Raw genomic sequence first — 26141 nt, 5'->3', positions numbered from 1 at the left:
ATCCTAGGATTAGTTTAGAGCTCCACCTAGTGAAAATCGCAATTTTACTCTGAAACGGATTAACCAGCATAACCTCCGGCTGGGGCAAACCTGGAAAAGTAAAAAGGACGGATAATTGAAAAGGCCTCTTCCGGTCGAGGTGAGACGCTTTTCTCACCTTAGGCAGACCGACTGATCAGCTGACACGATGGTACACCAAAGGGGAAGAACTTCCAACCCTCCTCGGGGAGGTAGAAACATCTTGGCTCTGGCGCCCTGCCCGAAGAGCTCATATGGTGGTGATGAAAGACTTTGGGACAACTGCGTCCACCAGCCTAGCCCTCTTCAATGCTGTGATCTGCCCAAGTTCTGGCTCAGTCAGTAGCACTGAAACGGCATGGTTCATCCTCACTGTGGATGCACCACACCTGGTTGACTCAAAGTATGCTATACTTATATTTACTTGATGGTAAATTCTACTTAGCCTCAGTCTGGAAAGTCACAAGTAATAATGGGCGCAGAAATACAGCCCCGACAATTTATTTCTCCCAGGCCTGGAATGCCCTCCCTCTGCCCATCCGCCAAGCTAGCTCTCTTCCTCCCTTCAAGGCCCTGCTGAGAGCTCACCTCCTCCAGGAGGCCTGCCCAGACTGAGCCCCTTCCTTCCTCTCCCCCTCGTCCCCCTCTCCATCCCCCCCATCTTACCTCCTTCCCTTCCCCACAGCACCTGTATATATGTATATATGTTTGTACATATTTTTTTACTCTATTTATTTTATTTGTACATATCTATTCTATTTATTTTATTTTGTTAGTATGTTTGGTTTTGTTCTCTGTCTCCCCCTTTTAGACTGTGAGCCCACTGTTGGGTAGGGACTGTCTCTATATATTGCCAATTTGTACTTCCCAAGCGCTTAGTACAGTGCTCTGCACATAGTAAGCGCTCAATAAATACGATTGATGATGATGATTTCTTCCAAGGGTGGTGAATGATATCCAGTGGCAGAAGTGCCCATTCCTCGGGGTGATGGAGGTGCTCACCCTGCAGAGCAGTCTGAGCTGGTCTTCTGGTTTCACTCACGACAGCTCTCTGACCACATCTCGGAGTTTCCAATCGGGGCTGAAAAGACCCCAGATTGTGGCCTTTCGGTTTACTGGCTCTTTGAAGCCGGCCTCATCTCGGCACCCACCCCCACCTAACATTCCTGCCCATTTTTCAGGGGGTAATGTCAGCCAATGCAGCTTCTATGTATGTGGTGGGTAATCAATCAGTTTGTTCAAAATTACCTTAGTTGAAGGGAGGCAGCAGGTATAAATTATGGACAGCTAGAAATTGGACCTGCTTAGTATTCTGGATGGTCTAGAGCGCACTTCTGGGTAGGAGGACCCCTGATCCAAGGCTAACCAAACAATCAAACTTATGTAATGCTCCTTTCCTGGGCTACTGTTCCATTGTCTTTTTTTTTTTTTAGATGGCATTTAAGTGCTTACTACATGCGAAGCACTGTATTACACGAGGGGGTAATAATAATAATAATAATGATGGCATTTATTAAGCACGTACCAAGATAAGAAGCACTAACCAAGATAAGCAGCAGCGTGGCTCAGGGGAAAGAGCATGGGCTTTGGAGTCAGAGGTCATGGGTTCAAATTCCAGCTCCGTCAATTGTCAGCTGTGTGACTTTGGGCAAGTCACTTGACTTTTCTGTGCCTCAGGCACCTCATCTGGAAAATGGGGATTATGACTGTGAGCCCTCCATGGGACAGCCTGATCACCTTGTAACCTCCCCAGCGCTTAGAACAGTGCTTTGCACATAGTAAGCGCTTAATAAATGCCATCATTATTATTACTATACAAGATAGTCGGGTTGGTCGCAGTCCCCGTCCCACGTGGGACTCAGTCTTAATCCCCATTCTACAGCTAAGGTAACTGATGCAGAGAAGTTAAGTGACTTGCCCATGGTCAAACAGAGGACAAGTGTCTTGCAAATGACCAAAGCATGGAGGATGTACCATAACATGGGTTTGAAAACCCAGAGTATAATCACCGGTCTTCAAAGTCTTCCTTCCGATATAATGGTGGATATACAATTTGGTGGAACATGAAAAGGGTAAAATCTGATGTGATCGCAATAACTGAAAAAATCTTATAGTACGGACTTTACAAAGAGCACAGCACAGCATACGGGCACCTCTATACGGAAAGGACAGAATACATCTGCCAGCCATTCTCTTTGCACCGGTAGCAACTTTTTTGATGGGATTGTCAGTTTATTTTCAAAATGTTAAATATGTTTTTTACTGGGGAAAATGCATGTTACTGCCTATACTAGATGGTGATGAATACAACAAACGAGTTTAAGATCTTTTAAATGACAACTGAAAAACAGTGCTAAGCATAAGGGCAACAATTTTCTATTTTATTAGTAAGTGCGAATAAAAATCAAACATCATTTAAAAAGGAGATGCCATATTATTTTCTAGTGCAAATTACGGCTATACAACACCTTCTTTAGGTGAAACAATTAAATAATTGTAATTCTCCTGGGTTCAGTTGAAACAGAAAAAAATGAAGTACAAAAGTTCCTTGCTTTCTGAGCCTTCAGGGTTGTGTACAAATGGGAAGTACTATCATAGCAAAAAGTAAGATCAAAAGATATGAATTAGCCTTAGAAATGGAAGCGAATGAGTGGTTGAAGTGATGTTGGCTTTGAATGCCAACTTCATATCAGGCATATTCAGCGGTTAAAATTTGACCTCATGAGAATTGCGGGACCAGCTAGTGTAAGCTTAATAGCCTGCATTTGACAGTTGTGCCCTCGTTATAATTCTATATTTTTCTACATTCCCAAATACTATCTGAAACATTCTGGATCGTCTACATTGGGAAAATCCAGATGACATAAAAGTGACATTTCTTGGGAACATAACATCACTGGTGTGGTGACAAAACGCATTTCAAGAGGTCAGCCAAACGACCCACCTGCCTCCAGGCAAGACAGCATAAAAACTATTGTAAATATGTATTTATCTTAGATGTATATGATGGCATTTGTTAAGCGCTTACTATGTGCAAAGCACTGTTCTATATCTGTCCAGAGATAGATTCCAGAACTTTGTTCCATAATTCTGATTGTCTCTTTTTCTTTAAGTCAAACCTAACAGCCTCATGTTACTACTTCAAATCCATTTCCATTTGCTTTTTTCCCCTCAATGATGGCTGGTCACCACTACACAGTCACATATCTGAAGATTTAAATCACACACCAGGCTTCTCTTTTTCAGGTTAAAACTCCACCTTTTTAAGCCTCTTGGTGAATTACTTAGCTCCAAATGTAATCTGAGAGTTGGTTTACAAATTTAACTCCATTACCAGCCAACAGTATTTATGAGCCCATACTGGATGCAGAGCGCTGTAGTTGAGAACAATAGGATTAGTAGACATGATCCCTTCCTTAATGAGTTTTCATCTTAAAGGGAAGAAGGATGCTAAAATAAATTAGGCATAAGAGGTAACAGGACATAAAGATATGTAATAAAGTGCTCTGGGGGAGGGGGTGATAAGCCTCCTCAACTGCTTAAGCACCATGGAAATGCTGAAGCAGCAGTTAGTAGTGGAGAGAAGAGACTAAGCAGGGAAGACCTCCTGCAGGGCATGGGGGTTTCAGAACACTTTTTTTAAAAATGGCATTTGTATTTATCATAAGTGATGATAATGGGTTAAGGTCTTACTATGTGCCAAATACTTTACTAAGTCCTAGGATGGATATATTGGCAAATCGCGACACGGTCCCTGTCCTACAGCGGGCTCTCGGTCTCAATCCCCATTTTATAGATGAGGTAACAGCCACAGATAAGTGAGGTGACTTGCCCAAACAGCAGCCATGTGGTGGAGCCAGGATTAGAACTCATGACCTTCTGACTCGCCGGCCCGTGCTCTAGCCACTACGCCATGCTGCTTGCTCACTGTGTGCCGAGCACTGTGCCAAGCGCTAAGGTGGGTACAAGATAATCACAGTCCATCCCACAGGTGGCTCACAATCTGAGCAGAAGGGAGGGAGCGGGATTTCCTCCCCGTGGACAAGTGCCTTGACTATGTGATCCGCTGGAACTGAAGGAGGGAGGGAGTTCCTGGCAGATGAACTGGCATGAGCGGGACGCTGACGACTGCAGGGGCAAGAATGGTGCACAGTGAGTAGGTGGGCTTGAGAGGAGCAAAGCTTGCTAATCGGGATGTAGTGGGGGAAGTCCGTAGATAAGTAGGAGGGAGAGACCTAATACCATGCCTTGAATCCAATGGTCAAGAAAATCAAGAAACTCTACTTGAAGTGGGGCAGAACAGGCAACCAATCGAGGCTTTTGACGACTTGGAAACATTCAGAATGATATTTTAGAAAAATGATTTGGCAACCGCGTGAAGCATGATCTAGAAGGGAGTGACTGGAGGTATAGGGAGATGACAAAGCACAAGGGAAGGGGTCATCAGAGAGAGTGTTTCAAGATGGCAGAGGAGTGAAGAATAGCTGGAGCAAAGGTTCTCATCAGGTATGAAGGAATAGTGTTGAAGGTGCAAATGAAGGGTATGGATTTTGAAAGCAAGCGGATCTTTTAAGAGATGGCCTGGGAGAATGAGTAAATGGGAGAGGCTAGACGACGTCCCTAGAAAACCCCTTGGGTACAGTCTAGCTGCTTCTGAACTTACTATGAACCATCCAACAATAACTGAGCACAAACTGAAAATGATGGCAGAAGGGTACTTTACCAAGCTCTAAACTTTCTCTAGATCAAGACTCCAAAAATTCCTTCTTTAATTCATTCTTGGTCTATAGGCAAAAGGGTCGTTAAAACTATTGGCCAGCTTGATCCAAGGTGACTCAAGGTCATAACGCTATTAGGAATAGTAGAACTGAAAGCTTAATTAAAGTCAAGTTAAATCACACATGCTCTTACAAACTGATTTTCCAGATTTATCACATAAGTTAACACTGTCCATCTATTTGTTCTTCCTGAAGCCAGATTGGCTCCTAGGAACCTTGGAGAGTCTTAATGTTGGCAAATTTATTCTTCAGTTGCTTATTCTCATAGATATGCAAATGCTGAAGGGAAGATGACTGGCCAAATTTTCTGGGTCATTATGTAAGTGATGTGCTTGATCATCACTATGGTTTATAACCTTGAAGTTATTCCACCTCGAGAGTGCTTAAGGACTCTCAGGGAACAAAACAAAACAAAAGCCTATAGCCAAGTTTTCTCTTTCCATTGGGCTTCCTTTCATAGTTTGACATCACTACAGTAAACTATATATTTAAGGCTTACCTTGTCTGACTACCCTTTAAATTCTATCCAGGAACTATTTCCAGACTTAAAAATTGCAAGGCTTTGTCATCTTGAGAGGCTAATTACAGCACGCTCAGTGATAAGAAATGGTCACGAATGGCTGCATCATGGGACAATTTCCCAAATTGTTACGTTATAAATGAGAAATCCTGTCTAGAAAATAGGACATTCCTTGATCGCTGTATACTGTAATGCTAAACAAAACCTAACTTGTTTACTCGTTGTTGAAGTAATTCTTTCTTTTCATTTTTTTCATGATATTTCTTAACTGCTTACTCCGTGCCAGGCACTATACCAAGCACTGGGATAGATACAAGTCAATCGGGTTGGTCACAGTCCATACTGTACATGGAGCTCAGAGTTTTAATCCTCTAGACAAAGCTCATTGTGGGCAGGGAACGTGTCTACTGACTGTTATATTGTACTCTCCCAAGAGCTTAGTACAGTGCTCTGCACAGTAAGTGCTCAATAAATAAAATCAGTTAATCTCCAGGGAGCAGAAGTGACTTGAGCAAGGTCACACGGCAAACAAGTGGCGAAGTCGGAATTTGAACTTAGGTCCTCTCACATCTACGCTCTTCCACTAGGCCACACTACTGCTCAACCGAAACATCCCATCAGCTCAAAGAGGAGTTGTAACATGCTTAGGAATCTTTGCAGGAGGCTGCAGTGAATCATTTGCCCACTTCAGGGAGGAAAGGACCTTGTAGCAAGCCAACTCCATTTGAACACCTCTAAGCATCTCTGAATTCCTTCTCATTAGGATCTTCTCTAAACATACTTCTGAGATAATTCCCGTTTCTGGAAAATGAACGCAAGACTTTCTAATCTTAAAATTGTAGCTGATGGTAGAGAAACAGTAAATACCTATTTCAGCATCTTATAATGATACATTGGAGGGTCAAATTTAAACGAGGTCCTTGCCAGACTATTGTTCTTCCGAGATCAATCAATGGTATTTATTGAGCGCTTACTGTGTGCAAAGCACTGTACTGAACATACGGGAAAGAATAATACAATTGGGCTGGTAAACATGATCCCTTCCTACAAGGAACTTTTGCAGTATGGACATTTCTGTCATCCATTTCTAAATCAAGCGGGTTGGCTGGCAGTTAAAACAGCTTCTTGGGTTATTTGCTCAGGAGTCTCCTCAACACCTTGAAAATATGACAGACTGAGGACAGGACTTCCTCCGGGATTCTTTCACTGTCGGTTGGCTATTCGCAAACCAAAAGGGGAGGAGACAGTGAGATACTTACCGGTAGTGCTCTGCCAGACTGACATGAGAATCAAGCATACAATACACGTATCCCCTAGGTTGGTTATAACCCGGGACAAGGAGTTAAATAACACCAGCTATATCCTTGGGCTAAGGGGTAGCTGTAACATGAGCTATGCCTACATCTGCCTCATAAGATCCCCCAAACAATCCCTTGAATTAAACGAGTCCTATGTGCTTCGGATTCTGCTTAGGGAGAAGTCTTTTACCCTCAAATGATCTCACACGGTTCATTTCAATCACTGTGCCTCTTCTGTTTGTTTTCGATTTGAACTTCCCTATAAAACAGGCATTTGCTTGAACCACATTACAACAAAGGAGTTAAAAGGCTTCTATTGTAATGGATGGCAACAGTTCTCATTTAATATGTGCTGTGGCTGCAATGTTCTAAAGTTATGCTAAAATTGATCAACGGCTATATGAGAAGACATTCAGACTGAAGTCCCATAGAAAATGAGACATTCAATAAGAACACTGTACTCTGACTATTTTTCGTTGGTGGTCATACATTAGTTATACTGGACTTAAGAGCCTCTGCACTGTGACTAAAATAGCTATTTACTAAACAATTGTTCTTTGGAATTTATAGACCCCTACCAATGTTTCTTCTCTTCTTGGTTTCCATGACCTCATGCAAATTAATAGCTTGAAATCAGAGCTCCTTAGATTCTTTGGCACGCTGGCACATTGATTTTGGGCGACTTCCCAAAAGGGTGAGCCCTTTCCCCAAGGGTGGCTCAGTGAAATTCACAGAATAAAACCACCTTCATTCATTTATGTTTTAAAAACCCGACCAAACAGATGAGGGCTTGCTGAGCCTTTCAGAGGGGGTTCAAAGCAATCTCCCTGCCTTGAGCAGGACTCCTACAAGGAAAAAGGATCTCATGGGCATATTTCACAACTCAAAGCACTTGCTGTTTTTCACAGTCCGGATCCGGTCGAATCCTACATTCCGTAGAGAAGTGTATTCCCTTACAGAATTAGTATTATGTTACGGCATATTTTACATTTACAATGGGACCCTCTCTCCATGAACCATGGTATCCAAGTATAAAAATCACAGCAGAGAATAATCCTGGGAGACGATTCACATCATAAAAGCCCATCAAACCTGCCCAACAACTTGAGAAATTGATTTTTCAAAACAAAGACTGGATCTCTACACCACATAAAATAAAAACTTAACCAGTCTTCCAAAACCGACATCACAAGCATTAGGTAGAGGGAAAAAAAAATAAAAGAAAAAAAGTTATTTATCCTAAGCGAAAAGCAGCTCCAGAGCTCATTATCTGCAAGGCACCAAACTTCCAAGTGATAACTTTATTCAAAATATTAAATATAAAATCAGAGGGTCTTGGTGTTCATCCCTCCTGGGGGCACAACGAAATAATAAACAGGTCAAAGAATTTTCCTGACAAAAAGGTTGTTAAAAACCAAAAGAGTTGACTAAAGGAAGAATCCTTTACAGGATGTTGCAGAATCCTGTCTATGGAGATCCTAAAGTTATGATTAATGGTCATTTGTTAAAAATGATTGATGCGTGGTCCCTTTTAGTCTTCCAATTCTCAGTAAACAGGCTCTGACAGCTTCACAGAAATGTAAGTTTACTGCACCTAAACCACTCAACAGTACATCAATACTTTCAATAATAATTCATATTGCTGATTTACAAATATTAAGTCTTCCTCCATAAGTTACCTTAGCTACTGTGATCTACATGTTTTTCCCCCTATCAGATTCAAGTTCAGTTTTTAACCATTAACGCTTTGTACATTTAAGATTTGTTTTTAAGGTGGATCAATCTCCTAACACACAAATTGAAGACAACTCAATAAAAATGGGTACTTTGAGTATTCCTTAATTTGGGAGTGCAGCAAACATCTCACCCTTCCCTGAAAGAACAAACTTAAAAACAGATTCAATGACAAAAAGCAAATACTTTTGAGGGCCAAAAATAAAATCACCTTCACCCAGAGACGGCTGACAGTTCAAGGTTTAAACAACAAAAGGTATGACTTAACACTAAAACAGAAACGTTATTTCCACTTGAAGACACTGAGATAAACTTACCAAGTGGAAAGCCTCTGGAGAATGCTGAAAACTAAGCAACATGTGGGAAAGAACAGCAAGAGCACCAGGTCTCACAAGAGGAAACCAAAGTCGATTAAAGACCTTTAAAACAAAAATAAAAGTATCTTAGAATTGAGCAAATGAAGTGGGAACAAATCTTGCTACTCCTTAACTTACCCAAATCTTTAAATTCTTTATCTACACTGACAGAGCTCTTCAGAAAAATGTCATATTTGTACAGCAAATCTTCTAAGTGGCTGCCCACAGTTTCAAAGATATTTTGAAACTGTACAAACCAGAATAACACATCAAGCCCCACCGCACCTGTACACATACCCCCAATTTATTTTAATGTCTGTCTCCCCCTCTCGACTATAAGCTCCTTGTGGGCAGGGAACATTCACTCATTCGACTGTATTTATTGAGCGCTTACTGCCTGCAAAGCACTGTACTAGGTGCTTGGGAGAGTACAACACAACAAGAGACACATTCCGTGCCCACAGCGAGCTCTCAGTCTACCAACTCTCCCTGGGGCTCAGTACAGTGCTCTCTGCACACAGTAAATGCTCAATAAATACCACCAAGTGACCAAATTTTCACACCACTTACCAGTTCGATTTTCAGCAAAGTAACATCTATCAGAATAGTAAACTTTTGGACTGCTGCCAGTCCTTTTAGTAGTGCAATCACCCATGTCTCCACATGCTGAGCCAAGGGCCAAGAGAGCCAGTCAATCATTCTGAAAGGTGAAAGAAAACAGAAAAAAAAAAAAAAACCCTCATGAAAACACATCTTCCTCATATCAGCATGACTTTTAGGATACCAGTTCATTTACCTGGCCTCTAGCTACAAAGGAATGCGTGAAGTTGTAGACTGCAAACTCCCTGTGAGCAGGGATTGAGGCTACCAACTCTATTGGATTGTACTTTTCCAAGTGCTTAGTACAGTGCTCTGCAGACAGCGAGTGCTCAATAAATACCACTGATTGACTAAGACTGGCTAATATTCTAAGCCTGATTTTTCTGATCTACGCCCAGTTCTCCAATAACTCGAGTTATATTTTTGTGAACGTCTGTGTTAAGGAAGTCTCACCCTGTAGCACTCACCTGGTATGATGTCTTGCATGTTTCTTTTTTTAACGTGGCTCCCCTCGGTTCTCTAATTGCTTTCTAGCCAAAATGCTATGGGAGACCACACGCTGTGGCATAATTGAGTGTATATGCCTTTGAGATTTATCAGTGCTTACAAGAAATGCAGTAGGAGCTTCAGGACCTCACTCTCTTCTACTTAATTCTTCAATTAAAACGACTTGATTACCCTGCAACGTTTTTCTTGGTGATAATCCATTTAGTTTTTTCAAGTTGACAGATGGATGGACAAAATGTAAATTAAAAATAGGCTCAGCCAAGTATGTGAAGGGTTTTGAGAGCAATGTCTCATTTCTGCTCTGAACGGTCCAATTAAAACAAATACTGCCTGCCTGAAACATGCACAGAGATAAGACAAATATGAGGTTATTTTTTCTCCAGCTTGTCACCTATCAAACCTGCTCTTATCTTTTGGGATAGCGTGCCGAGGTAAGGGAACGTGCCTACCAATTCCACAGTACTGTATTCTCCCAAGCGCTCAGTACAGTGCTCTGCACACAGTAAGTGCTCAATAAATACCACTGATGATCATGGCTGTATCACCTACCGCCTGTGGCCAGCAAGGCATAGTGGACAGGGCACGGGCCTGGAAATTAGAAGTTCAGAGGTTCTAATCCCAACTCCACCTCCTGTCTGCTGTGTGAACTTGGGCAAGTCACTTCACTTCTCTGGGTCCCAGTTAACTCATCTGTAAAATGGGGATTGAGACTGAGTTCCACGTGGGACAGGGACTGTGTTCAACCCTATTTTGTTTGTGTCCACTCCAGTGCTCAGTACAGTGCCTGGCACAGAGTAAGCGCTTAGTAAATATCACAATTACTCATAACTCATTCAAGAATTTAAACAAACACTTCTTTAAACATGCTATTTTTGGCCTGCAAAATGTCCTGGGGCATGGAATTCAAAATATTTATCCATTTTGTTTTCTTCAATTTAAGTGTTTCACACGACTGCTTACAAATCATTTCCCAGCATTCAGATGATTTTTCTTTTTTTTTTTCTGCCCCAGGATGACATTTCCAGTTAAAACTTTTCAGGTAATTTTCGGGTTTCTGCAGCCACATTTTAAAAAGTGTATCAAGCCCTAGAACGCAAGCATTAAGCAGAGACACAGACACTGTACCCCATTTCTTCCTGGAACCACAGTGGGATGAAATACCTGCACAAAGCTTGAGTCGTACTTGCATCTTTTACATTTGGATCTGTGGTAAGGCTCCTGATGAGAACTGTAATCATCTGCAGGGGAATGTGCTGCACCAGACTTGCCAGGGCCACAGAAGGTTCAAATGAAGCATCTAAAAAGAAAGCGTTGTGGTAACTTGCAAGGAATACAGTTATCGCTTTATGTTTCTTCTCAACGTAAACAGATAATCAGGATGGGATGCCTTCACCACAGGCAAACGTAAATATATTGAAAAATATCTTAATAATGGATGCTTATTAAGGTCTACTTTACTGCCTGGAGATGCTGCATATGCTCGGTGATAATTTTTGAGTGCTTACCGCATGCAAGCGTTGTACTAGGCACTTGGGAGAGAATACATTTCAGTTGATATACACACTTCCTGCCCAAAAGGAGCTCACAGTCTAGAGGGGATGACATTAAAAAAAGTTATGGCTAGGGGAAATGGCAGAGTATAAGAATATGCATTTAAGTGCTGGGGGGGCTGAGGGTAGGGTGACCGTCAAGTGGTTATTAATGCAGACAGTGCAAAAGGGAGGGTGAATAGGGAGAAATGAGAGCAAAGTCAAGACACTTGAAGGGGTTGTTCTTTTCCCCTAGGAGCTTATGATCTAATGACACAGGCAGACATTACAGAACACATTCAGTCAATTAATCAGTCACATTTATTGAATTTTTACTCTGTGCAGAGCATTGCACTAAGCACTTCGGACAGTACAGCACAGGAGTTGGTAGACACGTTCCCTGCCCACAAAGAGTTCACAGCTCGGAAGGGAAGACAGACATTAAAATAAATTGCAGAGGTGTACACAGAAGTGCTGTGGGGATGAGGGTGGGGTGAATAAAGGGTACAAATCCATGTGCAAAGGTGAGGCAGAAAGGAGAGGGAGTAGGGGAAATGAGGGCTTAGTCAAGGAAAGCCTCTTGGAGGAGGTGTGATTTTTAATAAGGCTTGGAAAGTGGGGAGAGTGATGGTCTGTCGGATATCAGAGGGAAGGGAGCTCCATACCAGGGACGGAACACGAGCGAGGGGTCAGCAGCGAGGAAGATAAGATTGAGACACAGTGAGTGGGTTGGCGGAGTGAAATGAGCACTCTGAGTGTTGTAGTAGGAAATCCGCAAGACAAGATAGAGGGCTTTAAAGCCAATGGTAGAGAGTCCGATGTGGAAGGGATGTGGATGGGAAATCACTGGAGGTTCTTGAGGAGTGGGGACACATGGACTGAATGGTTCTGTAGAAAAATGATCCAGGCGGCAGAGTGAGGTACGGACTGGAGTGGGGAGAGACAAGAGGCAGGGAGGTCAGCAAGGAGGCTGATGCAGTATAGGGTAAGTGCTTGGATCCAGAGAATAGCAGTTGGGATGGAAATGACAGAGTGGATTTTGGCAATGTTGTGCAGGTTGTGAATATGTGGTTTGAAGTTGTATTGAACCCTCCCAAGTGCTTAGTTGAGCGCTCTGCACACAGTGAGCGCTCAATACCATCGACTGATTGAATGAGAAATGAATCAAGGATAATACCTCAACTAATAGTAAAACAATGGGAATACAGACTCAACTGGTAAGCCAAAAAAGATTACATGAATATGTAAGTGAATAAACCAACACAAGTATAAGTGCTAAAGGGTGCCTAATGGGATGATGTAATCAAGGCGGGGAACTGGTTGGAAAATGCTTCCCAGAGGTGATGGTTTAGGAAAGCTCTGAAGGTAGGTAGGGGCACGGTTTGGCCGATTAGAGGGGGAAAGGAGTTTCAATCAGGAGAAGGTATTTGTGTAATGGGTTGGAGATAGAGTCAGGAGGAACTAAGTGTGAGCTGGGGTGAGGAGGGAGAAGAGGGTGGATGAGTTCCCTAAGAGAATGCTGTAGAGTGGGTTTCTGGTTTCAAGGTTTTAATGGTCACGGATCTTGTGACAATTTTATGTGCAAATAAAAATAAACAAAGAATAAAATAAATAAATGAGCTGTACTCCGACCATAAAGGCAAAGAGTCTATAAACTGTAACCACGCAAGGATGTACTTAGAGCAGGCTGTATGTATAATGCAGAGAGGCAAATCCCAGCAGAAATTTGGATAGCTGCTGTTACGCTGAATGAGGGGAGTAAAAATGGGTTCATATTTGTGTTCCCAAATGTACAAAATAGAGCTTATAGGCTGTTTTAATGTTGAAATTTAAGGTTACCTTATTGACAAATAAGAATTTGCACCATACCCTATTGTCTATTTTGAAAGCATTTCACAAACATGAATTCACTCCTCATCACACTATTCTGCCCATGGAAAGGATAGACTGTACAAACATTAGTCCCTCCCCCCACAAAATCAGAGTACCCTAACCTTTTTGTCCTGTGGCACATGTACCATCGTAAACTCATGAGAAGAAATGAACGGTTTTGTGGTGGGAGGAAAGAGAGAGAATAGGGAAGCAGAAAGATAGAGGGGGACACCAATGCACACGTATACAGTTTGGTACACAGTAGAAATCTGGAGCCAGGCACCAAACTGCGTTACCTAACTGGAGACGATGCCTGAAACTTGTTTCTGGAGGACCACAGAGTAGCCCTGGGGGCACTGAGGCAAACCTCCTAGAGGTGAGTTTCCACATCACTTCCAGTTTGATACCATATATTTCTGTTCGAGGCCCCCGAATGAGGGAGAACAGAGGGAGCCATTAGAGCCCAGGCCAAGCATGGTGAAGGTGAGCTGCGTGCCAATCCAGCCCAGCCACTGGTGTCTGCGGCCTTTCTTGAACCCTCGCACAGCTCTAGCATGCTGTGCCTCAGAACAAAAAAGGCCCTGCTTCATACGTACGTGAGAACTATTCGAAGACGAGTTAAAGATGGTAGTGCTCAAAATTCCTAAACTACAAATGTGAGAAAATTCTGGTTTACGTGATTTCTTTAAGTACCATAACCATGTGTTAGAGAGTCTGAAAACCAACAAAATCTGCCCCTTTCTCTCCATCCGAAGCCCACCACACCGGTCCAGACGTGTGTGATATCCCGACAACTCCTGCCATGAGCAGTTCAGACAACCTCCCTGTCTCCAACCCATACTTAACTGTTGCCCGGATTATTTTTCTCCAACATCATTCTGGGCACATCTCCCTACTCCTCAAAAGCCTCCATCGGCTGTCCATTCCTCTCCAAATTGAGCAGAAACTCCTGATCGTTGGCTTTAGGCACTCAGTCGGCTCTCTCCTCTCACACTACGCCCTAGCCCGGACACTTGTGTCCTCTGAAGTCGACCTACTTTCTGTGCCTTGATCTCGTCTCCCTCTGACAGCTGACCCTTTTCTCCCTAGAACAGGATGCCTTTCCACTTCCCACCCAGCCGACTGCTGCTGTCCCCATCTTCAAAGTCCTTACGAAATCACATCTCCAAGAGGCCTTCCCTGATTAACTTCTCCTCTCCCCACAACGGTTACTTCAGCACTTTTGCATCACCTAAGGACTTGAGAAGCAGCGTGTCCTAGAGGACAGAGCAAGGGGCTGGGAATCAGAGGACCTTGGCTCTAATCTTGGTTCTGCCACTTGCACGCTGGGTGAAACTGGGCAAGTTACTTAACTTCTCTGTGCCTCAGTTCCATCAGCTACAAAGTGGGGATTCAATACCTGCTCTCCCTTCTACTGGTCAAGGGCTCAGTGGTGGAGATCATGGTACAGAGAAAAAAGGTTGGTGTTAGAGGAGCGGAGTGTGTGGGCTGCGTTGCACTTGACCAATGAGTCAAAGTAAGTGGGAGAGCTGATCGAGTGCCTTAAAGACTATGGTAAGGAATTTCTGGTTGATGCAAAGGGGATAGGGTAATCATTGGACATTTTTGAGTGGGGAGATAAGGCCTTTTTCAGAAAAGCGATCTGGGCAGCAGACTGGAGGAGAGAGATAGGGAGGGAGGTCAGCGAGGAGGCTGACAAAGTAGACAAGGCAGGAAACGAGGAGTGCTTGGATCAGTGTGATAGTTTGAATGTTAAAACCGACAGGACTGCAAGACACATTGAATGCAAGGGTTGAATGAGAGGAACAGAAGATAATGCCTGTGACACAGGAGGATGATGGTATTGTCCACAGTGTTGGGAAGTCAGGGGGAGAATGGGGTTTGGGTAGGAAGATGAGTTTTATGTTGGACATGAGTTTGAGGTGTCAGTGCACCAACCAAGTAGAGATGTTCTGAAGGCGGGAGGATGCAAGACTGCAGGATAGATTTGGGAATCCGCACAGAGATGGTAGTTGAAGCCTTCGGAGCAAATGAGTTCTCCAAAGGAGTGGGTGTAGATAGAGAATAGAAGGGAACCGGAACTGAACCTTGAAACATTCACATTTAGGGGAAAGGAGGTGTAGTAGGGGCCCGCAAAAGACTAAGCAGGAATGGTCAGAAAGACAGCGGGAGAACCAGGGGAAGGAAGTTTTGGTGAAGCCAAAGTTGGACAATGTTCTTAGGGTTGAAGGCAGCAGAAAAGTTGAGGAGGATTAGGATGGAGTAATGGACACTAGATTTAGCAAGAAGGAGGTCACCGGTTACCTTAAAGAGGGCCATTTCTGGGGAGTGAAGGGGGCGGAAAGTCAGATTGCAGGGGATCGAGGAGAGGACGTGGAGACTGTGTACAGACAATTCACTCAAGGTGTTTGAAGAGGAGTAGTAGGAGGGAGTTGGATCAATAATGGGACGTGCTCTGAGGTTATAGTAGAGTTTTGTTTTTGGGGTTTTTTTTAGGATAGGGAGTACATGGGCATGCTTGAAAGCAGCAGGGAAGGAGCCACTGGAAAGTGAGAGGTTGGAGATGGCAGTCAGGAAGGGGATAATTGATAAAGTGAGATGGAATGGGGTCAGAAGCACTGGTGAAGGGGAGGGGTAGAATCTGAGGATGCAGATCTTCCTTGGGAAGGATGGCAGAGTCAAAAAGGAGAGCTGGAGGAAGGGACTGTAGAGGACTAGGGGAGATTTTTAAGGGACCATGGCTAATGGTTTCAATTTTACTGATGAGGTTTGTGACCAAGTCATCATGGCCAAGAGATGGAGGAGGGAGTTAAAAGTCTGAAACAGCTGTCATGGGCCATGAGCTGGAGGTCAAAGATGGAGAAGTATTGTGGCCGGGTGGATGACACGGCAGAGTCGAAGCAGGTGAGGATGAAGGAAAAGGACAAGGTCAGCCTAGTGTCTAGATTTCTGCCGGCAGCGCTCGGAGGCTCAAGCCCAAGGACCTGAGAAGCGTACTGTGGGGGTGACCCGTGCTGCGGGTTGGTGGGATGGGATCGGAACAAGGGAATGGAGTTTAGCTGAGAGGATGGTGTGTCGAGGTTGGACATGGAGTCCAGGTGAGACATGACGACTTAAGATTGGATGGGGGTCAAAAAAAAATTCGAAGGACTCAGGCGGGGGAAGGGGACAGACTTGCAGGTAAGGGGAGTATGGGAGAGAAGACAGGTCAGGAGGTTGTAGTGGTAGAGTGGAATTTTAGAGCTGATGAGATAAGAGATTGCACAGAGAGTAGAGATGAGATGGAGCCGGTGGCCAAGTTGGTGGGTAGGTGTGATGGAGGTGAAGTGGAGCAGGTCAGTGAAGCTGAGAAGTGAGTGGAAACAGGCAGTGGAAAGGTTGGCGGGATCATTCACATGGCTTATACAGGCCTAGCGCTATGATAAATGCTTCAGGTAGATATGATACAATCAGACTAGGCCCCGCGCCTGGCCCACATGGGGCTCAGTCTAAGGGAGGGAGAGAATCACTCAGTGGCAGTTGAGGACTTGTGTGCAGTTGCTGCATCTTCATTCATACACACGAGCAAATGGACACAGAGAAATTAAGGGACTTGCCCAAGGTCACACAGCAGGCAAGTGGTGGAGCTGGGATTAGAATCCAGATGGCCTAACTCCCAGGCAGTACCCAATAAGCCCCAATAGACTGACTTTCTGGCTTCCAATCCTGGGCTTAAATGCTGACTCAATCACCAGTAAAACAAAATGTTCTGTGCCACCACTGCCTGTTGGCATTTAAGGTCTTTTCCCACTACCTCCTTTCCTCCCCACCTGTGCTTACCAACAAGACTTAGAGGAAAGGCCTGAATCTTGTTTTTTCACTGCCCCAATTTTGGGGGGAATATTTTAAGTGGTGAAAAGGCCCCTTTTAGAATATTTAAGGCACAATTACTCACAAGTGTTCTGCAATCACATCCATTCTTCTCACCACTGCAGAATGCAGATGCGATGGGGCAGAAGACTTTCAGGGACACTCTAAACAACCCCCAAACCTGGTCCTCACTAGAAGCTAATTTAAGATGACCCCTGGACATCATACTGCCTCCCAGCTCAATGAATGTCCAAAGATCTATTTTGCTAAAGTAACTGGGCTGACCACAATATTTTTCCAGTCATTTTGACATTAAAAGACTAACACTATCCAAAAGATTTGAAATTGGAAGTACCTAGGCAAATAATCTAAGGGACAAAATATAAAATTTTCAATAAGAAAATCCGTTACTTGGCTGGTGGTCACAAAAATGATTGGGCAGCTGCAGTGAAGAGCCTTTCAGATCAGGCCACATGGGTTGCCATGACCACCACAAATCTCCTCCTCTCTCTCCTTCAATATCCAGTAAAAAAAACAAAACAAAACCCCAAACCCAATAGGCAGTTTCTCCGATGCACCTTTCTACTCTGAAAATACATCTGTTCCGACTAGCGACGGGGCAGGCCACAGGAGTGTGCATTAAAACCATTCTGGTGTAGCCAGGGCCAAAGAGGTCATTTATGCCAAGGCAGTGACCTACTACAGTGGTCAATGACTCAATATCATTAAGTCACTAAGGGAATAGAAACTCTTCAAAGTGACTGTCATTGTCACGGCATTTTACGAGCAAAAACAAGCAAAAGCAGAGCGTTCCAGTAACAAGTTTCCAGCTAGTTTCCAGCGAATGGCTTACAGCCAGCTCGCGAGGCAAAACCCCAGAAATACCGGGCAGGGGATGATAAAACCGGTTTAAAGCCTAGCGATGCAACTCGATTTCTAGCAGCAACGTGGCCTCGCAGACAGAGCCCGGGCTTGGGAGTCAGAGGATGTGGGTTCCAATCCCGGCGCCGTCATTTGTCTGCTGTGTGTTCTTGGGCAAGCCCCTTAACTTCTCTGTTAAGAAGCAGCGTGGCTTAGTGGAAAGAGCCCGGGCTTGGGAGTCAGAGGTCGTGGGTTCTAATCCCGGCTCCGCCATTCATCAGCCGTGTGACTCTGGGCAAGTCACTTAACTTCTCAGCCTCGGTTCCCTCATCTGTAAAATGGGGACCCCCTGATCACCTTGTATCTCTCCCAGTGCTCGGAACAGTGTTGGGCACAGAGTAAGTGCTTAACAAACACCATCATCATTATTCTCTGTGCCTCCTTGACTTCAGCTGTAAAACGGGGATTAAACACTGTGAGCCCCACGTGGGACAACCAGATGACCTTGTATCTGCCCCAGTGCTCAGAACAGCGCTTGGCTCAGAATAAGTGCTTAAATACCATCATCATAGTTCTCTGTGCCTCTGTGACCTCATCTGTAAAATGGGGATGAAGCCGGTGAGCCCCACGTGGGACAACCTGATGACCTTGTATTTGCCCCAGTGCTCGGAACAGTGCTTGGCTCAGAGTAAGCACTTAAACACCATCATCATAGTGCTCTGTGACCTCATCTGTAAAATGGGGATGAAGCCGGTGAGTCCCACCTGGGACAACCTGATGACCTTGTATCTGTCCCAGCGCTCGGAACAGTGCTTGGCACAGAGTAAGCACTTAAACACCATCAACATAGTTCTCTGTGCCTCTGTGACCTCATTTGTAAAATGGGGATGAAGTCGGTGAGCCCCACGTGGGACAACCTGATGACCTTGTATCTACCCCAGTGCTCAGAACAGTGGTTGGCACAGAGTAAGCGCTCAACAAACACCATCATCATCATTCTCTGTGACCTCACCTGTAAAATGGGGACTAAGGACTGGGAGCCCCACGTGGGACAACCTGATGACCTTGTATCTCCCCCAGAGTTCAGAACAGTGCTTGGCTCAAAGTAAGCACTTAAACACCATCATCATCATTCTCTGTGCCTCTGTGACCTCACCTGGAAAATGGGGATTAAGGACTGTGAGCCCCACGTGGTGCAACCTGATGAACAGAGAAGCAGCGTGGCTCAGTGGAAAGAGCCCGGGCTTTGGAGTCAGAGGTTCCTCCAATTCATTCATTCACTCAATCATGTTTACTGAGTGCTTCCTGTGCGCAGAGCGCTGTTCTAAGCGCTCAGAAAGCCCAAGTCGGCAACACAGAGAGACGGTCCCAACCCAACAATGGGCTCACAGTCTGGAAGGGGGGGCACAGCCGACCGAATTCTCAGCTGTAGTTCATTCACTCATATTTATTGAGCGCTTCCTGTGTGCAGAGCACTGTTCTAAGCGCTCGGGAAGCCCAAGATGGCAACAGAGATGGTTCCGACCCAGATTTGTCAGCTGTCATTCATTCAATCGTATTTACTGAGCGCTTCCTGTGTGCAGAGTGCTGTTCTAAGCGCTTGGGAGGGCCAAGACGGCAACAGAGACGGTCCCAACCCAACAACGGGCTCACAGTCTGGAAGGGACCAAATTGTCAGCTGTCACTCACTCAATCATATTAATTGAGCGCTTTCTGTGTGCAGGGCACTGTCCTAAGTGCTTTGGAAGCCCAAGTCGGCAACATACAGAGATGGTCATTCATTCATTCACTCAATCGTATTTACTGAGTGCTTCCTCTGTGCGGGGCACTGTCCTAAGCTCTTGGGAAGCCCAAGTGGGCAACAGACAGCCTGGGGGGGGGAGACAGACAACCGAATTGTCAGCTGTCATTCAGTCAATTATATTTACTGAGCGCTTCCTGTGTGCAGTGTGCTGTACTAGGCGCTTGGGAAGTCTAAGCGGGCAATAGACAGAGGTGGTCCCGACCCAACAACGGGCTCGTGGTCTGGGCGCCGTCGATCGGTCCGGCTTTGGTCGCGGGGGGTGGGTGGTGTCATTCATTCATTCATTCAATCATATTTACTGAGTGCTTCCTGTGTGCAGAGCACTGTTCTAAGCGCTTGGGAAGTCCAAGATGGCAACACAGAGACCGTCCCGACCCAACAACGGGCTCACGGACTGTGGGGGGGGGGAGAGAAGCCAACCGAATTGTCAGCTGTCACTCATTCATTCATATTTATTGAGCGCTTCCTGTGTGCAGAGCACTGTTCTAAGCGCTTGGGAAGTCTACGTCGGCAACATACAGAGACGGTCCCAACCCAACGACGGGCTAGCAGTCTGGAAGGTTGGGGGGGGCGGGGGGCAGACGACCGAATTGTCAGCTGTCATTCATTCAATCGTATTTACTGAGCGGTTGTTGTGTGCAGAGCACTGTTCTAAGCGCTCAGGAAGCCCAAGATGGCAACGGAGACGGTCCCGACCCAGAATTGTCAGCTGTGATTTATTCAATCGTATTTACTGAGCGCTTCCTGTGTGCAGAGCGCTGTTCTAGGCGCTTGGGAGGGCCAAGACGGCAACAGAGACAGACGGTCCCGACCCAACAACGGTCTCGCAGTCTGTAAGGGGGAGACGGACGACCAAATTGTCAACTGTTGATCGGTCCGGCTTTGGTCGGGGGTAGGGAGGGGCGGTGTCATTCATTCAATCATATTTACTGAGCGCTTCCTGTGTGCAGAGCACTGTGAGCACTTAATGTGTGCAGAGCACTGTACTAAATGCTTGGGAAGTACAAGTTGGCAACATATAGAGGCAGTCCCTACCCAACAGTCAATCAATCAATCGTATCGATGGAGCACTTCCTGCGTGCAGAGCGCCATCCTAAGCGCCCGGGAGGGCCAAGTTGGCAACACAGAAAGACGGTCATTCATTCATTCAGTCAATCGTATTTGCAGAGCACTGTCCTAAGCGCTCAGGAGGGCCAAGCTGGCGACAGCCTCTTTTAGACTGTGAGCCCACTGTTGGGTAGGGACTGTCTCTATATGTTGCCAACTTGTACTTCCCAAGCGCTTAGTACAGTGCTCTGCACACAGTAAGTGCTCAATAAATACGATTGATTGATTGATTTGAGGTAACCGGTGCTCTGCACAGAGTAAGCGCTCGATAAATACGATCGATCGATCGATTAATCCCCATTTTTCAGATGAGGTAACTGAGGTGACCTCTGTCTCGGTCCTGAGCGGGCCTTAACTGTGTGCAGAACACTATACTAAGCGCTTGAGGTAACCGGTGCTCTGCACACAGTAAGCACTCAATACGATTGACTGATTTGAGGTAACCGGTGCTCTGCACACAGTAGGCGCTCAAAAAATACGATTGACTGATTTAAGGTAACCGGTGTTCTGCACACAGTAAGCGCTCCATAAATACGACTGACTGATTGATTTGAGGTAACCGGCGCTCTGCACACAGTAAGCGCTCAATAAATATGATTGATTGATTGATTTGAAGTAACTAGTGCTCTGCACACAGTAAGTGCTCCATAAATACAATTGATTGATTGATTGATTTGAGGTAACCGGTACTCTGCACACAGTAAGCTCTCCATAAATACGATCGATCGACTGATTAATTCCCATTTTTCGGATGAGGTCACTGAGGTGACCTCTGTCTTGGTCCCGAGCGGGCCTTAACTGTGTGCAGAGCACTGTACTAAGCGCTTGAGGTAACCAGTGCTCTGCACACAGTAAGTGCTCAATAAATACGATTGATTTGAGGTAACCGGTGCTCTGCACACAGTAAGCGCTCCATAAATACGATTGATTGATTGATTGATTTGAGGTAACTAGTGCTCTGCACACAGTAAGCGCTCCACAAATACGATCGATCGATTGATTAATCCCCATTTTTCAGATGAGGTCACTGAGGTGACCTCTGTCTCAGTCCCGAGCGGGCCTTAACTGTGTGCGGAGCACTGTACTAAGCGCTTGAGGTAACCGGTGCTCTGCACACAGTAAGCGCTCCATAAATACGATTGATAGATTGATTGATTTGAGGTAACCGGTGCTCTGCACACAGTAAGCGCCCTATAAATGCGATCGATCGATTGATTAATCCCCATTTTTCGGATGAGGTGACAGAGGTGACCTCTGTCTTGGTCCCGAGCGGGCCTTAACTGTGTGCAGAGCACTGTACTAAGCGCTTGAGGTAACCGGTGCTCTGCACACAGTAAGTGCTCAATAAATACGATTGATTTGAGGTAACCGGTGCTCTGCACACAGTAAGCGCTCCATAAATACGATTGATTGATTGATTGATTTGAGGTAACTAGTGCTCTGCACACAGTAAGCGCTCCACAAATACGATCGATCGATTGATTAATCCCCATTTTTCAGATGAGGTCACTGAGGTGACCTCTGTCTCAGTCCCGAGCGGGCCTTAACTGTGTGCGGAGCACTGTACTAAGCGCTTGAGGTAACCGGTGCTCTGCACACAGTAAGCGCTCCATAAATACGATTGATAGATTGATTGATTTGAGGTAACCGGTGCTCTGCACACAGTAAGCGCCCTATAAATGCGATCGATCGATTGATTAATCCCCATTTTTCGGATGAGGTGACAGAGGTGACCTCTGTCTCGGTCCCGAGCGGGTCTTAACTGTGTGCGGGGCACTGTACTAAGCGCTTGAGGTAACCGGTGCTCTGCATACAGTAAGCGCTCAATAAATACAATTGATTTGAGGTAACCGGTGCTCTGCACACAGTAAGCGCTCAACAAATACGATTGACTGATTGATGTGAGGTAACCGGTGCTCTGCACACAGTAAGCGCTCCATAAATACGATCGACTGATGTGGGGTAACCGGTGCTCTGCACACAGTAAGCGCTTAAAAAATACGACTGATTGATTGATTTGAGGTAACCGGTGCTCTGCACACAGTAAGCGCTCCATAAATACGATTGACTTGAGGTAACCGGTGCTCTGCACACAGTAAGCGCTCCATAAATACGATTGATTTGAGGTAACCGGTGCCCTGCACACAGTGAGCGCTCAATAAATACGATTGACTGATTGATGTGAGATAAGCGGTGCTCTGCACATAGTAACCGCTCCATAAATACGATTGACTGATTGATGTGAGGTAACCGGAGCTCTGCAGAGAGTAAGCGCTCCATAAATACGACTGATTGATTGATTTAAGGTAACCGGTGCTCTGCACACAGTAAGCGCTCCATAAATACGATTGATTGATTGACTGATTTGAAGTAACCGGTGCTCTGCACACAGTAAGCGCTCAATAAATACGATTGATTTGAGGTAACCGGTGCTCTGCACGCGGTAAGCGCTCCATAAATACGATTGATCGATTGATTTGAGGTAACCGGTGCTCTGGACACAGTAAGCGCTCCATAAATACGATTGATTGATATGAGGTAACCGATGCTCTGCACACAGTAAGCGCTCCATAAACACGATTGATGTGAGGTAACCGGTGCTCTGCACACAGTAAGCGCTCCACAAATGCGACCGATCGATCGACCGATCCATCCCCATTTTTCGGATGAGGCGACCTAGGGGACCTCCGTCTGGGTCCCGCGCGGGCCTTAACTGTGTGCGGGACACTGTAGTAAGCGCTTGAGGTAACCGGCGCTCTGCACACAGTAAGCGCTCCACAAATGCGACCGATCGACCGACCGATCCATCCCCGTTTTTCGGATGAGGCGACCTAGGTGACCTCCGTCTGGGTCCCGAGCGGGCCTTGACTGTGTGAGGAGCACTGTACTAAGCGCTTGAGGTAGCCGGTGTTCAGCACACAGCAAGCTCTCGATAAATGCGATCGATCGATCGACCGATCGATCCCCATTCTTCGGACGGGGCGACCGAGGTGACCTCCGCGCGGGCCTTACCGGTGGAGGAGATGGTGGCGAAGACCTCCTGCAGGGAAGGCAGCAGGGCGCAGGGCTCGGCCTTCCAGAGGGCCCGCAGCAGGCCGGCCACCTTGGCCACCTGCGCCACGTAGTCCCTCAGCGCGCGGTCGCTGCCGCCGCCTCCGCCGTCGTCGTCGCCGCCGCCGCCGTCGTCCCCGTCGTCCCCGTCCCGGTGTCCGCCGCCGCCGCCGCCGCCGGCGCAGCGGAAGCGGGCCATGGCGCGGACCAGCTGCGGGCCGAGGGCGAGCGCCGGGCCGCCGCGGGGCAGGCCCTGTCCGAAGTCGCCCAGCAGGTCGGCCAGGCGGGCGCAGAGCGGGGGCGGGGGCCGCTCGCCCAGCAGGCGGCCCGCCTCGGCGCGCAGCAGCCCCAGCAGGTCCAGCGCCGCCGGCCGGGGCCCCAGCAGCCGCAGCCCCGCGTGCACGTAGGCCACGACGGCCGGCTCGGCGCGGCCCAGCGAGCGGTAGCCCCGCCGCAGGAGGCCCAGCACGAACGGCCGGCTGAAGAACGCCTCGAACTGGGCCCGGTGGTGGCGGGCGTAGGCCTCCAGCACCTGCCGGCCCACCTGCCGCCGGAACGGGTCCGGGCCCTCCAGGATCAGCCGGGTGGTCAGGACGAACATGGCCTCGCACTGCGCCTCGTCCTGACGGCTCTCCGCCGACTCCACCACCTTGCGCACGATCACCCGCTTCAGGGGCAGCGGGTGCGAGGAGCTCACCAGGCCCTCCAGGATCTTGTCCATGGCGGGACCGGCCTCCTCCTCCTCGGCCTTCTTCTCCTCAGAGCGGCGGCCCCCTCGCCATCACCGCGGGCCCGGGCCCTGAGGGGACGCCCGTCGCCCCGGAAGCAGAGCCGGCCCCCACCGGAAGCGAGGGGAAGGAGGGGCGACGTCGTCGACGTGAGGCGCGAGCGCGACGACGTACGCCGGCGCCGCGGTGACGTCACTGGGCGGATCTGCCGAGTCCCAGGCGCCCGCCCCGACTGGCCGCCGCGCCTGCGCGGTTCGTTCGCGGTGATGTCACTGGGCGGATCTGTCGCGCCCCAGGCGCCCGCCCCGACTGGCGGCCGCGCCTGCGCCGTTCGCTCGCGGTGACGTCACTGGGCGGCTCTGCCGAGTCCCAAACACCCGCCTCGACTGTCGGCCGCGCCTGCGCCGTTCGCTCGCGGTGACGTCACTGGGCGGCTCCGTCGAGTCCCAGGCGCCCAACCCCGACTTGCGGCCGCGCGTGCGCCGTTCGTTCGTGGTGACGTCACTCGGTGGCTCTGCCGAATCCCAGGCGCCTGCCCCGACTGGCGGCCGCGCCTGCGCCGTTCGTTCGCGGTGACGTCACTGGACGGCTCCGTCGAGTCCCGGGCGCCCGCCCCGACTGGCAGCCGCGCCTGCGCCGTTTGCTCGTGGTGACGTCACTGGGCGGCTCTGCCGAGTCCCAGGTGCCCGTCCCGATTTGCGGCCGCGCCTGCGCCTTTCGTTCGCGGTGACGTCACTGGGCGGCTCCGTCGAGTCCCAGGCGCCCGCCCCGACTTGCGGCCGCGCCTGCGCCGTTCATTCGTTCGCGGTGACGTCACTGGGCGGCTCTGTCGAATCACAGGCGCCCGCTCCCCCCCCGCCCCGACTTGCGGCCGCGCCTGCGCCGTTCGTTCCTGGTGACGTCACTGGGTGGCTCTGTCAATCAATCAATCAATCAATCGTATTTATTGAGCACTTACTGTGTGCAGAGCACTGTACTGAGCGCTTGGGAAGTACAAGTTGGCAACATATAGAGCCAGTCCCTACCCAACAGTGGGCTCACAGTCTAAAAGAGGGAGACAGAGAACAAAACCAAACATACTAACAGAATAAAATCAATAGAATAGATATGTACAAGTAAAATAATCAATCAATCGTATTTATTGAGCGCTTACTGTGTGCAGAGCACTGTACTAAGCGCTTGGGAAGTCCAAGTTGGCAACATATAGAGACAGTCCCTACCCAACAGTGGGCTCACAGTCTAGAAGGGGGAGACAGAGAACCAAACAAAACATATTAACAAAATAAAATAAATAGAATAAATACGTGCAAGTAAAATAGAGTAATAAATATGTACAAAAATATATACATATATACAGGTGCGGTGCGATGCCGCAGGCCAAGATGGGCGGAGGCTGAGGCAGCCCTGAGGAGCTAATAGAATAGATATGTACAAATAAAATAGAGTAATGAATATGTACAGACATATATACAGCTGCTGTGGGGAAGGGAAGGAGGTAAGATGGGGGGATGGCGAGGGGGAGAGGAAGG

The 26141-nt window shown here is 47.2% G+C and overlaps 1 protein-coding gene across 2 annotated transcripts in view; it reads right to left on the bottom strand.

Annotated features, from left to right (window-relative positions):
• Window positions 1–25218, bottom strand: part of USP38 (ubiquitin specific peptidase 38) — a 45270-nt gene extending 20052 nt beyond the window's left edge. The window contains exons 1-5 of one of the 2 annotated variants that reach the window (XM_038755079.1): window positions 24062–25218; window positions 23846–23986; window positions 10973–11108; window positions 9275–9404; window positions 8666–8767 (exon numbers count right to left, since the gene is read on the bottom strand). In XM_038755079.1, coding sequence (XP_038611007.1) covers window positions 8666–8767; window positions 9275–9404; window positions 10973–11108; window positions 23846–23986; window positions 24062–24605 — 1053 coding nt within the window. In that variant the 5' untranslated portion in view covers window positions 24606–25218. Of the gene's footprint in view, window positions 1–8665; window positions 8768–9274; window positions 9405–10972; window positions 11109–17146; window positions 17214–23845; window positions 23987–24061 lie in introns of those variants that run through there. The other variant, XM_038755078.1, reaches the window with a different exon arrangement.
• Window positions 25219–26141: the final 923 nt, after the last annotated feature.

The sequence above is a fragment of the Tachyglossus aculeatus genome, chromosome 12, assembly GCF_015852505.1.
Source record: "Tachyglossus aculeatus isolate mTacAcu1 chromosome 12, mTacAcu1.pri, whole genome shotgun sequence".
NCBI lineage: Eukaryota > Metazoa > Chordata > Mammalia > Monotremata > Tachyglossidae > Tachyglossus > Tachyglossus aculeatus.
The sequence above is the reverse complement of the archived record's forward strand: the minus strand, read 5'-3'. Positions and strand labels throughout refer to the sequence as shown.